The following is a 16,232-nucleotide window of genomic DNA, read 5'->3' as shown; positions in this document are numbered from 1 at the left end:
CCTGCGTGGCCTGCTGCTCTAGGACGGGCGTAGGGCGTGGCCCCGGGGAGGAGGGTGCAGTGGACGGGCCCCCGCAAGAAGTGGGGAGGGGGGCATCCGGCTGGCCTTGTGGGCCCAGGAGTTCAGATCATCCCAAGGCACCGCGGTGGGGCGTGGTCTAGCGGGCCTGGGGCTACCGCGCGGGGGGCGGTCTGGGGACGACGACGCGGTTTTTTCGCCTTCGGCTGAGCTCGCTGGCCGACCCCTCGCTGCGCCCCGCCTCTCCGTGCGCGTCCCCGGGGTTTCGCGGAGGCGGGCGGAAATGAGGCAAGTGCCTCCTGGCGACGGCTCCCGCGCGCCGGAAGTGACGGCACGCGGGAGAGCGTGTCCTCGGAACTAGCCACTGCGCAGGCTCGCCGCAGACGGGGCGGCCGGGCGGGTCGCGCGGCCGTTTCCGCTTCCGGTCCGTCGCCTCCTTTGGTTGCTTCCCGTCCGCTCGGCGGCTCCCCTCCCCCGCCCGGCTCTCCGCGCCCCTCCCGGGCGCCGGGGCGGCGGGGCCGTCGGCGTGCGGCCCTCCGTGCGTCCGCGCGTGCGCCCGAGCGCGGCTCCGCGTCCGCCGCCCGCGACTCGGCGCGCGCCCCGCGACACCGAGGCCGAGCGGGGGCAGGGGGCTGCCCGCCATGACCCCCTGGAGCGCGGCGTGAGGGGGCCGAGGTGAGCGCGGGCCGGGGCGCGGCGGGCGGGCGCGCTCGGGCGTCTCCGCGGCCTTTGTGTGTCTGCTCCCGGCCGGCCTGGGCCGCCCGCGGCTCTCCGTCTCTCCCGCGTCTGCCTGTGTGTCAGCGTGTCTGCCTCTCGCGGGCCTCGCTTGTGCTCGTGTCCGTGTCTGTTTCGCCGTTTTTGCAAAGCATTTGTCTCCGTGTGTCTGTCCCGGTCTCGTTCTGCCTTTGTGTCACGTTTCGGCGTCTGAGGGTCAGGATTAATGTTGGTGTCTCCGTTCGCCAGGTGTCTCTAGCCTCTGTGCATCTCTCCCCGTCGTCTTGCCATCTCATTTTTGTCCTGGTACCCGTGTTCTCCAACCCCGAGTCCCTTTCCGCGGGTCTGTCGCTTGGTCTAGGGTCTGCCCCTTCCCCCAGGTCCTTGAGTTAGTTGTGGTGAAGAACCCGGCTCTAGAATCAGAGGCCCACTTTTTGCGAGCCTGTAATATATTTCAGGTGATTTATCACCAAACCTTAGTTTCCTAGTCTTTAAAATTAGTGTGTTTATGTTTCCTGCGTAATAGGGCAGCTTTGCCTAATAACGGAGGTGATGCTTTTAAGTGCCTAACCCTGGCGCGTAGTAAGTGTGTAGTTAGTTAACTGCTGGGAGCTCTGGTTTCCATTATCATTTGTAGATTTTTTGTTCCACACAGATGACGTTTGATATCGTTTGATATCTGAGTATCCCTTGGAGAATTTTGCCGTATGATTTGTGTTTTATTCAATCTAGTAATTCTTTTTGGGCTAAGCAATTTTGAAAAACGTAGTCTTGTTTTAAGCAGTATCTGTGAAGTTTTAGTTTTGCTGTGACGGTTGAATATATCTTCTAATGCCCGTTAATATAAACACACGGTGTTAAGATAGCACATCTTCTGATGGCCACCCTTTTGGAAATAGTTCTGTTTTTTCTCTGACAATAATAGTAGCCAACGTTATTGAACTACTACCCACGGGGCACAGCGCCAAGAACTTTATGTATCCATTGTATTTAATCAACAGTTCTGCCGGGTGGAATCTTTTCCTTCATTTCAGAGTTGAGCAAACTGAATCTCAGGGAGGCCAGAATTTGGACCCAGATTTCGTGTTCTTCTCCATTTTTCTTGTCTCTTATTTCCCTGTCCCAGGTTACTGCCTCTTTTCGTTTCAGGGTCTCCGTCTTTTCTCGTTGCCCGCCTGCCTCACTCTCTTCCCATGTTTCTTTATCTGTTTCTCGTGTCTTTATCTGCCTAGCTTTCTCTGCCTCTTTTTCTCCTCCTCTGTCTTTCCCTTTCCTTTCAGTCTCCTACTCTGTTAGTTGTCAGATCAGCTCTTCGTATTAGTGTGTCTGGCTGGGCCTTTCTTGGCACCCTGGCCATCTCTTCTCAGCTGTTCACATCTGTCTCCAAGTGCCTGCTCTTCTGTGTTCAAGGCAGAGGCCAGCCGCCTCCCCCGGGACTCAGGTTGTAGGAGGTCTCCGTAGGTCTCTGCCTGTGGCTGACATGCTGGAAAGGTTGTGGACGGTGTGGTCAGCCTGCTCTGCAGCCAGGCTGCTCCAGAGGTGAGGCCTGTGCCTTGGCTTCCTCCCCTGTGAGCTGTTTGTGAATCACGGCGCCACGGGGATGACCGGCGTTAACGTGTGTAAGGCACCCAAGAGCACGCCTGGCACCGGGCAAGGGCTGTGTGAGTGCTTGCTGTGACAGGCCTCCCTGGCCTGATCCCCTTCTCCTCTTTTCTGTTTCTTTCCCATCACTCTCCTCTCGGCACAGGTTGACTTAAAAGTGTATGTTCTGGAGCCCAAGGTGGCCCGGGGTGGAGTCTGCGCCGCCACGCCTAGTGTGTGACCTTGGCTGGGTTATTTCACCTATGTGAGCCCCTGCTTCCTCAGCTGTTAGAACCCCGCCCGCAGTGTTAAATGAGATAATGGATGTCTCGTGCTCCAGGAGTGCCTGGCACGAAGCTGGGGCCCAGCCAGCGGGCTTGTTCCTTATCTCTCCTCCCCGAGCCTCCCTGTTGGGACACCTCGTCCCCCTGGCATACCCCCTCCTGTCTATCTCTGCTCCCTTTGTCGGCCTCCTCCCTGTGTGTCCTTGTTTGTGCAGGGGATTCTGCCCCCCTCACCCCTGCTCCAGAGGTCTTTCCTGCCCTCCCTCCTTCCCTTCCTTCCTGCACGGTTTATTGAATGGCTCTTCCGGGTCAGCTCCTCTGATGGGAAAAGCCACATCCAGACAAACGTGGTCTCTGCCCCCATGGGGCTCTCAGGGCGGCCTCAGCCACAGAGACAAACGAGTAGAAAATCACCAGGGCGAGTGAGCCTACCGACGAGGCCCCCTGGGGAATGGCGGCTGTGGTGTGGGGTGGGGTGTTCCAGCGGAGCCCCGGGTGAGTGCGGGGGCCTCTGCGGGGGAGGAAGAGCAGGGGGACTGTCTCACGACACCGCCACGTGGATAGCGCGCTTCCTGTGCACCAGGCTCCCTCCAGTTGTCTGGACTCCGCGTGAAGCCCCATCTCACAGAGGAGAAGACTGCGGTGCGGGAAGTGCCAGGCTAGGAAGTGTTGACTGGGGCGTGCCCCCTTCAGGCCTGTGGCCTGCTACCGCACGCTCTGCCTCGCTGAGCTGGGCCCTGGCAGGAAGGAGCTGGGCACGACTGAGGAACTGAAAGGTGGATGGGGTGGCTAAGGCAGAGGTTAACCGGGGCCACAGTGGGGACCTGGTCCTCCGCCCCGCAGGCAGCGGGGAGCCGGGTGGCCGCAGGTCCCGCTTGTGTTCCCAAAGGTCCTCTCCTTTCCCCAGATGCGGTGACCTGGCAGTCCCTGCCGCGGCCTCCCTCCTCCCGCCGCCCGGTCTCTGCACGCCCAGGGGGGCCCGCCCCCCTCCCCGCCGCCAGCCACCATGTCGACCTCCTCGCTGCGGCGCCAGATGAAGAACATCGTGCACAACTACTCGGAGGCCGAGATCAAGGTTCGGGAGGCCACGAGCAACGACCCCTGGGGCCCGTCCAGCTCCCTCATGTCTGAGATCGCCGACCTCACCTACAACGTGGTCGCCTTCTCGGAGATCATGAGCATGATCTGGAAGCGGCTCAACGACCACGGCAAGAACTGGCGGCACGTGTACAAGGTGAGCGCGGGGCGGAGGCGGATGGGGCGTGCCCACCAGGGGGTGCCCGGACTCGGGCCGCCTGCCCGGTTCCAGGAGGAGCTGGAGTCCTGTGTCTTTACGTAATTCGTGTCAATCTCTCTCTTGTTCAGTGAAGGCAACAAAGAATTTTGGGCCTTGTGGTTTTTGAAGAAGGGGCACATTCTCAAGGCTGATCCACTTAGAAGGCCTAAGTGGGTGCCCAGTGTCCGCCCCTCCCTCAGAGGCGGCCGTGTCCCCAGCGTCTGTCCTCTATGGTGATCTGTGCGTGGAGGTCCAGGCAGGTGGGCAGCTCCGGGGAGTTTTGGGGGCCACGGGCTGGTTCTGTATCTTTGTTGCAACGGTGGTCCTGTGGCCGTACGCCGTTACCAGAACGCAAAGCAACACGTAAGGAAGAGTGAATTTTACCGTGTGTAAGTCATATTCTACTTTTAAAAAGGAAAACAAGCATACATGTTAGGGATCGTTTCTCATCAGGACCACAGAGGCTTGTCATTCTTTCTTTCTTTTTAAACAATTTTCTGTTTACTGTTTGGGTTGATCATAATTGACATAGCCAGCTACCTGGTGCTGGATTTTTAAGTTGTTTGCAATGTTCTGCTTTTACAAACAAGACAGCCATGAATGTCTGTGTACGTTTGCCATTTTCCAGAACTGGAATTTCTGGGCATACGCCTGTGCCATTTTGAAATGTGGCTAAAGTGCCCCCAGTGATACACGCACACGCCCCGATCCAGTGAAGAAGAGACAGAAGGACAGACCACAGACTTTGGGTAAAGGGAACTCAGTTGCAGGCAGCGCTCAGTGGGTGGGTTTCTCGTTTGACTGCTGTTCTGGGGACCTGGGGCCTGGCATCCCAAGGTGGGTCAAGAAGTGGTAAAGTGCTGGGGCTGGGGCAGGTGGCAAGGCCCCACCCCCAGCAATGCGGCCTCAGGCCAGTCCCAGGACCTCCCTCTGTGGGAGAGTCCGACTCCTGGGGCCCAGGGGTGTTGGTGAGTCCTTTTGTCGTTGTTCCTTCGGTAAAATGGCAGTTGAGGGCCTGCTTTGTATGTGGCGGTAGGCAAGATGGGTGAGGCCCCTGGTCTCGGACGCGGACTGGAGCATGTGCCGGCCGGGCTGTCTGTCCCCCGGAGGCTGGGGTGGGTCCCTGGTGGGTTCCAGGACGAGGAGCCTGAGGCCTGGAGAGGTGGCGCCGCTTACGTTCCCGCCGGGATAGGCCCGTTCCAGCCCGGATAGGCCCGTTCGCTCTGGCTCCTTTCCATGCCCCTCCCTACAAGCCATGCTTGGGTCTTGGATTCGATTGAGTCATTTCTTGTGAAGGGAAAGGGCGGGGGAGTTGGGGAGCCTTTTTGTGAGGTCAGGGGGAGGGACAGAAGCTGGGTGGGGAGGGGGCCCGACCGGGTGTGTGAGGGGAGGTGAGTCCAGAGAGGCCACAGGCGGCAGGTTCTTTGTGACCGGTGCCTGTGGGCGGAGAGCAGCGGAGGTACTTCTTCCAAGTGAGCGAACTGAGGCACAGAGGTTCAGGGCTGCCCTCGCTGTGGTGGGGCTGAGAGGGGCGCCCCCGAGCCCACCCTCTTGACTCCGGGCTGCGTCACCTGACTTCGCTGAGGAGTGCAGGGGCTCAGTCTTTATTTTCGAAAATAGGGGTCAGCAAACTACAGCCCATGCGTCAAACCTGGCCCTCTGCCTATGTTTGTAAGTAAAGCTTTGTCACACGTGGCCTGGTGCAGGGCTGAGCTCTCAGGACCGGAAGTGCAGGGCCTGAAATGCTGGTGGGTTTATCAGCTGGCCCCTTACAGAGAAAGCTTGCTGGCCCCTGTTGAAGCTGATGCTCGCATTCTGATGGCCCGGGACGTCCTGGACCAGGCTGTTTTGAAAACCCGTGATGTTTTCCATCGAGGCGCGTGTCCTGAGGGCACAGCCCGGCTGGCTCGTAGGTGTGTGCCCCCCTCTGTAGCCACTGCCCAGGTGGAGGTAGAGGATGTGTCCCCAGGAGGCACCGTGCCCGGCCTCCCGTCTGCCGAGATAGTTCCAGGCGCGGAGTCCTGTGGCCTGTGATCCTTGGTCCTGCTCTCTTTTGTCTTTGTTCGCCGTCACGTCTGGGGGGTTGACGTGTGGAGCAGCCGCTCGTTCATGTACGTGGCTGTGTGTGTGGGCCTCCTGTCATGTGAACACGCCACGGCTCGTACGTGTGTATTTCCCCCCTGTGGGGTGTTTTGGTTATTTCCATGTTCACAGTCTTTAAACTGCAGTTCCAAAGTTCCCAGAGCTCTGAAAATGAAAGTTTTCAAAAGTCGTTTGGCACCAAGGCCCCATCTGGACTGGGGTGAGGTTGTTTATCCGGCATTTGAGGGTCCCACAGAGTGCAACCGTTGGTGTCACCCTCCTCTGGGGGACTTCTGTTACACGTGGTGTGTGCAGTCTTTATGGCGCGAACTCGGGAAAATTCTGAATTCCAAAACACCGCTGGCCCAGGAGTTCTGGAGCCTGCCCTTCCACACGCGGATGTGGTTTTACTTCTTTCCGTTCTCCTCTAAGGCGTAAACATATCTGGGTCAGTTAAAGACTAATCTCTAATTACAGAGGTGAATAGTGTCAACACACCTTCAGGACCCATGCCAGATCCAGGTCAGGCTCCCTGGGGAGGCTGGGGAGATGTGACCCTGGCGGATTCTGCTGCGGTTCAGACAGCTTCCCCGGGGTGGCCTGTCCCTCCCTCTCTGTTTCGTTCTGCTCTAGACTTAGGAGCCCTGGGTGGGTCTGGGAACTCTGGGAGGCCCCTGGTGTCACCTGCAAAATCTAAGGTGTGCCCTTTTCCTGAGGACAGTGGCCATGGCCTCCCACAGAGCCTGAAAGGGGCCAGGACCCCTCGCCTCACTCCCCAGACCGCCTGGAGTCCAGGCTCTGCAGACCACGAAGGACTTGCCTGGGGTGGGGAGTGGGGGGCGGTATTTCCCATTAAACCTTGCTGAAAAGGGAATTTGTTCCCATGGCATAAAATGCAGAAGATCCCAAAGGGTGTTCCCTCATCCCTGCCCGCGTGGTCCTCCCTTGGAGCACCAGGCCTGGACGGGCCGTGCCGGCACGGCGTCTCCCTCCTCCGCCGTTGTCTTCAGATTGTGCCGGGGCGGTGTGAGACTTTATGCTTGGGATGACACTTGGCAGACTCACAGGGTGCTAGAGAAAGCGGGCGGATGTGTCGTGCGCTGGGCACCCCGAGTGGGGCCTAACAAGCCGCCTTCCGGCCGTGCGACCTTAGGTCTTCGTTTCAATGAACAGAGCAGGGTCTGCACCACTCGCTTGGGGATCCCCACGCGGGCTGCGGTGATGCACCGGCCGTCTCCCCTTTCCCGGTGTTTATTGAGATACGCGTAGGTTACGTGACACATGAATCACCCTTTTAAAGTGCACAGCTTGGTGGCGTTAAGCACATCCATGGTGTTGTGCAGCCATCGCCCCGCCTAGTTCCAGAATATTTTCGTCCCCCTAGACAGAAGGGGGGATCTCCCGATCCCACTGAGAGTCACCCCCAAGTCCCCGGGCCCACTTTGTGGGTTTGCCCGCCCGGACATCTCCTGTGAGTGGACTCTCTCGCACACTCTGCTCTTTGGGGCCCAGCTTCGGCCACCCCGCGTGGTGTTTTCAAGGTCCATCCCGGTGGCAGCTCGTGCCGTGGAGGGTGTGGTGGGCTGGGCCTCGGGTGACGGTGCGCCCTCCCCCCCCCCCCCCCCCCCCCCCGCAGGCCATGACGCTGATGGAGTACCTCATCAAGACGGGCTCGGAGCGCGTGTCGCAGCAGTGCAAGGAGAACATGTACGCCGTGCAGACGCTGAAGGACTTCCAGTACGTGGACCGCGACGGCAAGGACCAGGGTGTGAACGTGCGCGAGAAGGCCAAGCAGCTGGTGGCTCTGCTGCGCGACGAGGACCGGCTGCGGGAGGAGCGTGCCCACGCGCTCAAGACCAAGGAGAAGCTGGCACAGACCGCCACAGGTGAGCCAGGGGGCCCAGGCCCGGCCCCCGCCTGCGCCCTTCACCTGCGCGCTCCCTCCGGGCTGTCTGAGGGCGGCCCGTGCCGAGAGGGAGAGCGCCGCCCGGAGGAGGCTGCTGCCCCCGCGGGAGCTCTGCTCAGGCGGAGGGCAGGGGGCTGAGGCCCTGGGTGGCGCACAGGATGGAGGAGGGCCAGAGCGGTGGCGAGGGGACTCGGCTGGAGTTGGAGGAAGTGTAGGTGCCGGGTGGCGACCAGCGATTGGGAGAACGAGGTGACGTAGAGGAGACAGAAAGGGCGTCCCCCACGTTGGGAAGTCCAGCTGTGTCGGGAAGCTTTCAGTTTTATACATGGGTGTGCAGATCCTGAGTGCTGCTGGGAAAGGCCTTTTATGCTGGAACCGGGTGGGTGTCGCAGGTCGAAACATTCCCCAAGTGGTGTCGTGAGCACAGGTGGCAGCCGTCTGCACGTTTGAAGCGGGAAGGGTAGAGATGGGAGTAATGCCGAGAGGTGGGCCTGGGAGCTCTCGGACGAGGGGGCTGGGGAGGCGGGACCGCGTAGGAGGCCCGAGCAGTTTCCAGGTGATGGAGGTGGTGTCTTGGCAGGTGGTCAGGATGGAGAGGCGAGTGCGATGGTGAGCGCTCCCTGGCCAGCAGGAGCGAGCCTGGCCCGTTGAGGGAAGCCTGGGTGCTCCCTCCTGTCTGGGCCCATGTCTTCCTCCATCCTTTCCTCATTCGCCCCTTGTCCTGGGACGGGGCCGGGGCCAGGTGTGCAGGCCGCTCCTCCCCCGGCATCCAGCCGCAGGCCCCAGGCTCCCCACTGGGGGCTGTTGGAAGCTTTCCCACCTGGGCACCAGGGAGGAAGGCCCTCCGTCCCCCTGGGGCCTGAGATGGGGCCCCGAGACAGGCCACAAGGCACGTCTGACCCGGTGCAGGAACTTAGCTCACGGGCTCAGAGGTTCCCCAGGGCCGTCCCTCTTTATTAGCAGACTTTTGTCCTGGGCCACCAGGGCTGTCCTTCTTTGACCCTGTCCTTCCTGCAGGTGGGGCCGCCGCACCCCTCCGTGGGTTTGCATGCACACCACACCCCCTCCCTGACCATGGAGCCTGGGGTCTGGGTCCCACTGGGGATCTTGGGGGAGGGAGGCCAGGCCCGAGGGGAGTCGGGGGGTTTCAGACTCTGCCAGCCTGGCCGCCTGGGCCGTGGGGTCCCCTCTTCCGTCTGGGTCTCAGCGTCTGTGTCCCCTCAGCCTCCTCCGCAGCCGTGGGCTCTGGGCCCCCGCCCGAGGCAGAGCAGGCCTGGCCGCAGAGCAGCGGGGAGGAGGAGCTGCAGCTCCAGCTGGCCCTGGCCATGAGCAAGGAGGAGGCTGACCAGGTACGGCCGGGCCGCGGGGATGCGGGGCATGGCGGGGTCGACTTCCGTTCTGCCATCCATCTCCACGCCTCGCCGTCAGCCCCTGCCCGCCCCTCCTCTCCCGGTCTCTCTCCTCTCTCTGCTCGCCCTCTGCCCCGTCTTTCCCCGCTCCCTTTCCTCTCTGGGTGCTTGGCCGTCCTGGCCCTGCCCAGCCCGGCTCCCACCCACACCCCAAGCTTGTCTCCTTGCTGTTCTTCACCAGTTCGGGGAGTGTGTCGGTGTGTCTCTTGCTCTGTCCGAGCCTGGCTCTCTGTCTCCATCCTTGTGTGTGCACGTCTCTCTCCCCACCTCTGGGCCCCTCCTGTCTCCCCCAGCCCCTCACGCTCTCTCTCCCCCAGCCCCCGTCCTGCGGCCCCGAGGATGACGTCCAGCTCCAGCTGGCCCTTAGTTTGAGCCGTGAGGAGCACGATAAGGTCAGAGCAGCTTCCCCACCCCGAGGCTCCCCTGAGACCCTCCCCAGGTCCCCGCCTCCTCTCACCTTGAAGGGCCCCACCCCCACACGTTCGTGCTGCAGCGTTTTCAGTGGGACCTTGTGTCTAATGGGTCCCCGGAAGGATACCCGGCACGTGAAGCAGATGCCTTGTGGCTGCTTTGGGTGGTGAGGGTGCCCTCCTCTCTCTCCGTCACAGCCCAGGGTTCCACCACCTTCACCCCGCGCAGAAAACACCTGGAGTCAGGCGCCCCGTGCTTCCCCAACCCGTTAGAGCAGCCCGGCCCGGCCCGTCCTGTCCCCTGCACGGCACCCTCCCGTCGTCGTCCCCCCCGCCCCGGCCTGAGACCCCGTGTCCCACCCCATCCCACACATCGTCCGCATCCCATTTTAATTTTCAGTCGCCGTTGTCTGGGTGGGAGGGCTCGGGGCTGTCCATGTGGGGGGTGGGGAGTGCAGTGTCAGCCCCGTCGCTCAGAGTCTGACCCCTCCCCTGCCTGCTGCTTCCGGCCGGAACAGGAGGAGCGGATCCGCCGTGGGGACGACCTGCGGCTGCAGATGGCCATAGAGGAGAGCAGGAGGGAGACCGTGGGCCAGGAGGAGGTGAGTGGGCGCCCGGCCTGGCTGGGCGGGCGGAGTGGCAGGAGAGCGTGTCCAGGCTGGCCTCGGCCAGAGGCCTCATCAGTGTCCGGCGCAGCCCAGGAGGGTCTCGGCCCTGCTCCGCCTGCCCCCCTGCCCCTGGGAAGGGAGGGGCGTGCAGGGTCTGCGGGGGCACCTCCCATCCAGAGCGCGTGGGCAGCTGCGGGTGCGGGGCCGAGGGCGGCGGCTGAGTCTGAGACCCCGAGTCTGTGTGGTGTCGGGGGCTCCCCGTCGGGGGCTGGTCAGCGGCCTGGCCTGGGTGGGAAGCGGGCGTGTGGTGTTGCAGGGCCAGCCGACTGCCGTGCGGAGAGTGGACGGAGGGGCTAGGGTGGGAGGAGGGCCGGGGCGGGTGGGGAGGTGGCCGGGGGAGTGTGTCAGAGGAACAAGCAGCTGGGCGTCTGCTCCCGCGCCCGTCCGCTCTGGGCGCTCGGAGGTCCCCTGGCGGTAGGTCTGCCTCCCCTTGACGCCCGGCTCCCTCTGCCCCTCCTGCTGTGTGGCCGTCCTGTCTCCCCCGCGTCCTCTCTCTGGGTCGGGGTCCGCCCCACTGCCCCTTCTCTCTCCTCTTTCTTCCCTGCAGTCGTCCCTCATGGATCTTGCTGACGTCTTCACGGCCCCGGCTGCTCCGCAGGCTGCGGATCCCTGGGGGGGCCCAGTGCCCATCGCTGCTGCCCTGCCCGCGGCGGCCCCCACCTCGGACCCTTGGGGGGGACCCCCTGTGCCTCCCGCTGCTGACCCCTGGGGTGGTCCGGCTCCTGCGCCGGCCTCCGGGGACCCCTGGAGGCCTGCTGCCCCTGCGGGGCCCCCGGTTGACCCTTGGGGTGGGACCGCGGCCCCTGCGGCTGGAGAAGGACCTACCCCCGACCCGTGGGGGAGCTCAGACGGTGAGTGCCCACTGCCTCCCTGACCCTAAGCAGGTGTGGCGTGCAGTCCGGGGGTGCCCTGGGGGTGGGTGCCCGTTGGCTGTGGGGGCTGCAGGAGGCGGGGGAGGGGCTGGGTGAGGCACGCACGAGGCCCCTCGCCCCACCCTGGCCGGGGGCCTCTCGGGGGCCTTCTGGAGGCCTCAAGGCTGAGGAGGGCTTTGCCGGAAGGGGGCGCCTGGCAGTGTGAGCGCGCAGGGCTGCAGGGTGGGGACGCGGTGGGAGGGGCCAGCGGGGGAGGGGCCTGAAGCCTCGGGAATGCCTGGCTTTGAGGGGCGGGGTGGGCTGCCAGCCCCTCACCTGCCTTCTTCCTCACGCAGGCGGGGCCCCGGTCGGCGGACCACCAGCCTCTGATCCCTGGGCCCCGGCCCCGGCCTTCTCAGACCCCTGGGGGGCGTCCCATACCAAGCCCAGCGCCAATGGCACCGCAGGTACTGGGGGGGTGGCCCGGGGGTGCCGGGCCTCGAGTGTGGGAGGAGTCGCGTCGCCTGGGCCCCTGGGGAAGCTGAGGGCACACCCTGACCCCACAGCGGTCGGGGGGTTTGACACGGAGCCCGACGAGTTCTCCGACTTCGAACGACTGCGCACAGCCCTGCCGGCCTCTGGGAGCAGCACGGGTGAGTGTCCCCCGCAAGCCCAGGAGGCCTGTCCTGCAGGCTGGGCGGCCGCTTGAGGGTTGAGACGCAGCAGGATGGCTGCAGCCCCCAGGTGGGCCCGGCCCCCAGGGCTCTTGTAACAGCGCGACTGAGGTGGAGCTGGCCGTCCACCCGTCGTAAGGAGGAACTTCTTACTTTGTTTTCAAATAACTTCAGACTTAGAGAAGAGGTGCAAAAATCGTACAGAGAATTCCCTTTCTCCAGTTTCCCCAAATGCTGCCCTCTGTCACCCTGGAATGTTTCTGGAGTGCCGTGCAGGCTGTCTGGGGGCTTCCGGGCGGTGTGGCGCCGGACTGGCCTGATGGCTGCCCGTCCCCCTGGGAGCCGCACCCCTTTCCTCACCTGCCCACTGGCGGCCCGGGGCCTTTGTGCGCCCCTCTTCCTGCAGCTCCGAGCGCCTGTCTGCCGGCCAGAGCGGGCTGGCCCTCATGTCTGCAGGTCGTCCCTGGGCTTGTCCTTGAGCTGAGACCCCGAGTCTGTGTGGTGTTGGGGGCTCTCTTCGTGGTGCCCGCCTCCCCGCCCTGGGTAACATTCCCTCTGGTCCCTCGGTTTTTCTGCGTCTTCGAGTGCAGCAGGCTTTGTGGAGGGAGCAGGGCTGGCACCAGTGCCTCCCCCACCCCAGGCCGACCGTAGGTTCCCGTCCAGTCTGCAGGTCTCACTCTTCCAGGCTGCTCTTCAGCTACACGTGTGCATGTCCTTCAATATCAGACGGGGTTCTTAAATCTTAAAGAGACAAAAAAATCAGGCCTCACGCTAACGGCACATCACCCAGTCTCCTGGGACGGTGGGCGCCTGCCCCTGTCCCCCCCACACGTCCCCTCCGGGCAGTTAGGACCCGTCGTGTGAGCTTCCGAAAGCGGTGCTGTTCTGCTGTCACCCGCTGGGGCCGGTCCCTGACCTGGAGGCTGTCAGAGGGTGGTCCTCCCGGCCTTGCCTCTTGGCCTCACACCTGCCTGGTTTGGCTCCGGGGCCGCCTCCCCCTGACCCCCCTCTGCGGCCCCTTCCAGGGGAGCTGGAGCTGCTCGCCGGAGAGGTGCCCGCGCGCAGTCCCGGTGCCTTCGACATGAGCGGGGTCGGGGGCTCGCTGGCCGAGGCTGTGGGGAGTCCCCCGCCTGCAGCCGCCCCGACGCCCACGCCGCCCACGCGGAAGACGCCGGAGTCGTTCCTGGGGCCCAATGCCGCCCTGGTGGACCTGGACTCGCTGGTGAGCCGGCCAGGCCCCACGCCACCAGGAGCCAAGGCCTCCAACCCCTTCCTGCCGAGCGGTGAGTGCGGCCCGGGAGCAGGGGTGCTGGTCCGCCCGGCAGACCCCTGACTCGACTCCGCTCCCTGCCCTCTCTCCCTGCAGGAGGCCCGGCCACTGGCCCCTCCATCACCAACCCCTTCCAGCCCGCGCCCCCCGCGACACTCACCCTGAACCAGCTCCGGCTCAGCCCCGTGCCCCCGGTCGCTGGAGCGCCGCCGACGTACATCTCTCCCCTTGGCGGGGGCCCTGGCCTACCCCCCATGATGCCCCAGGGACCCCCGGCCCCCAACACTAATCCCTTCCTCCTATAATCCAGGGCGGGAGGGGGCTTCCCCCACTCCTGCTCCCTGGGCGACCAGTGTTGTGAGTGCATGTGAAGCGGGGGACCCCTGCCCCCACCCCAGCATCCTTCCCCCTCCTGGGGCCCACTCACACTACACCGTCTCCCCACATCCCCGACCCTGCCTCCCCAGAGAGAAACTGGACCTGGGGATGGGGAGGGGTGCGGCCGGAGGGGGACCCCTGCCCACGGCATTAGAAGGGGGAGGGACAGCGGGGGGGTCCCCCCACCCATCTCCCTCCCTCCCAACTCCTGACTGGCCCCTCAATCAGTGTTTGAGCCTCCTCGTCCCCTCACGCACCCCTCGGTGAATCCTTGGTGATGATTTTGGCAACTTCGGGAATAAATGGCAATTCTTATGGGCGCAGTGCCCCCAAGTTCCCATTCATGGTTCCTGTGACCCCTTCACCTGGGGCACCCAGGGCTCCGAACCCATTGGCCTCCTGGGGGCAGTTGGGAGCCGGCCGCTCGTGGAAGCCTTGATTTCCCTGACCCTCTGGGTGCCGTTCGGTTCTGTGCTGGGGGTGGGAGGGGGTACTGAGTCCTGGTGGAGCTGTGGCCCACTCAGGGCCAGACAGTCACCCTTATGAGGGTCAGGAGTCCCCTGGAGAGCTGACGGGGCCCTGGGCTGTGCCAGCGGACACCACGTTGAAGTTGGGGTCCAGGGCTCATGAGTTGTTGGTGAGGACGGGGAGTTCTTACTGAGGTGGCACACACTTGACACACCTCAGACACGCCCCGGCCATCCTATGCGCAGCGTGGCACCGCTGGAGGCCCGCATCGGCTGCTGCTGGCTGAGCTTGGAGACCACAGGTGCCTCCTGCCTGCTGTTTGTGCTCCGGGCTGGGCCCCAGGGGGTCTGCAGGCCAGCCGGCAAGGTGAAGCCACGGTCGCCCCCAGGAACAGCGAGCGTCTGCTGGTCCAGCCCTGCAGCCCCGGCTGGGTGATGGGGCTCCATGGGGGCTCCCGCCACGCTCGCGGGGGTCAGGTCCCCGCCCGGTTTGTTCCCGAAGTGGTTCTTTTTAACAGCTGGCTCAGGGGTACGGGGGGACTCATCCCATGGGCCGGGCACCCCGAGATCAACTGGCCTTTGTTCTTTCCCAGGAGGTGCCCTGGCATGGGGCGAGCGAGGGCACAGGTACATGCAGACCACCAGGGGCCAGAGGGCACGCCCAGGCTGGCCTGCACTGACCTGCCTCCAGTGGCGCCCACTTCCCACGGTGTGGGGGGGTGACTGGGGAGCCTCAGACACGGCTGTGGCACGGTGGCCCCGATGGGTCCCAGAACAGGAGTGCGTGTGCAGGTCAGGGGCGGGTGTTAGACTCACTGGTCTTGGACTGGTCAGGCCAGGCTCCCTCCTCGTACCCGTGGTGATGGGAGCTTTGTGGGGTCCAGATAGACGGAAGAGGGGGCCACCACCCTTGCGCAAGGAGGATGGGGCGCACGGAGCTCAGTCCAGTCGGTTGGTTCAGGACTCGAGGTGCTGTGAGAGTGTCTCTCGGGCTTACGGGGGGTGGTGGGGCAGTTACCAAGGGCAGGGGTACCATCCTCGGGGGCCGTCCTGATCCCTGCTCCTGACTCTTGGGCCCCTGAGCCCTCCTGTTCCAGCCCCTGGGGTCCCCGAGGACCCTCCCCCTCCAGACGCAAGCCAGACCCTCTGTTTCACTGGACGTGATGCCGCAGAGCCTGCCTGCCACCTCTTAAAAAATGCAGAGGAAGGCGATGACGGGAATGTGGGACTGCGGTTTACGCTAGTGGAAGGGTTAAAGGTTAGAGACTGCAATCTTTCTGGCGGTTTCCTTATTTGTCAAAATGGAAGAGGAGAAACCACCACAACCCTGGCAGCCACGTGCCTATGAGGCGGGGCTGCATCACCTCCCGGGCGTCCTCCTTTTCATTCCTTACAGCGTGAAGTACACAGGAGCTCCAGAACCTTGGGTCTCCTCGTGTACCACGCTTTCCAGAGTTCTCTGGCCACCATCTCAGTGGGAGCTGCAGCCTGAGGGCGCCCGCCCCGTAGGCCCGAGCGCTTGGCCTGTAGTGACCCATCCCTTCTTGGTGGTTCACGCCCGCTGCCCGGGCCATTGTGCGTGCGCCTCTGACCGGGCGTCTGTGTCCAGGGGGCGTAAGGGACAAGGCCCCGCCCAGGGCTGTTCTGAACGGCCGGGCCGGCTCTGGTTCTGAATGGGTTTAGGGTCGGGGAGCGGCCTGTGGGCCTGTGGCCAGCAGGTGGCGCCGGAGACCGAGGGCGGCGGGGGCGACGCGGGCCGGCTGGGCGCCAGCGCTGGACACGCTTCCTCTCCCAGGCCCCCTGGTCCCTTGGCCTGCCTGCTCGTACGTCCTCAGCACGTCCCCACACTCACCTGCACCCTCCCTCTCACCTGCCCCTGCACATGCCCCCTTCTCACGCATGTGCACGTCCGTACTGACCGCCCCACGCTGCACAAGCTCACAGGGTTTCCGTCTCACCCCGTCTTAATTTTTCTCACACGGAAACTCCAATTCAGGCCCAGACTCGGCCTCAGCCAGACTGCCTTTGCCCCACGTTTCCTTTAAAGCAGAAATGCTTTCCTTCAGAATGATCTGCTCTCTGCAGAACGCCCGTCCGTCTCCTGCCACACTGGAACCAACGCCCTCATTCCTGCTTTCAGTCGGTGTAACCAGCCCTTTACTGTGCGGGAGTGAAACCCACACACGTCAGCTGATGCCCCAACTCAGGGGTCAGCGCCCTGTGGTGGGAGGGTGGGAAGGGACA

At 63.6% G+C, this 16,232-nt stretch overlaps 1 protein-coding gene across 3 annotated transcripts; it reads left to right on the top strand.

Moving 5' to 3' along the window:
* Positions 1–416: 416 nt before the first annotated feature.
* On the top strand, positions 417–13,854 carry EPN1 (epsin 1). Of its 3 annotated transcripts, XM_082436511.1 has the most exons (11): positions 419–693; positions 3,505–3,831; positions 7,592–7,841; positions 9,086–9,210; positions 9,588–9,662; positions 10,199–10,282; positions 10,896–11,199; positions 11,556–11,666; positions 11,766–11,852; positions 12,899–13,156; positions 13,240–13,854. In XM_082436511.1, exons 2-11 carry the CDS (start codon positions 3,604–3,606, stop codon positions 13,446–13,448), a joined length of 1,731 nt encoding a protein of 576 aa, XP_082292637.1. In that variant the 5' UTR covers positions 419–693; positions 3,505–3,603; the 3' UTR covers positions 13,449–13,854. The 3 variants fall into 3 exon arrangements, with proteins under 3 accessions (XP_082292638.1, XP_082292639.1, XP_082292637.1); XM_082436512.1 differs by lacking the exon at positions 9,588–9,662 and having other exon boundaries at positions 417–693; XM_082436513.1 differs by lacking the exon at positions 11,766–11,852 and having other exon boundaries at positions 417–693.
* The last annotated feature ends 2,378 nt before the right edge of the window (positions 13,855–16,232 follow it).

The sequence above is a fragment of the Balaenoptera physalus genome, assembly GCF_965194825.1.
Source record: "Balaenoptera physalus genome assembly, chromosome: 19".
Classification (NCBI taxonomy): domain Eukaryota; kingdom Metazoa; phylum Chordata; class Mammalia; order Artiodactyla; family Balaenopteridae; genus Balaenoptera; species Balaenoptera physalus.
Note: the sequence above shows the minus strand (reverse complement) of the source record. Positions and strands in the feature narration are given on the sequence as shown.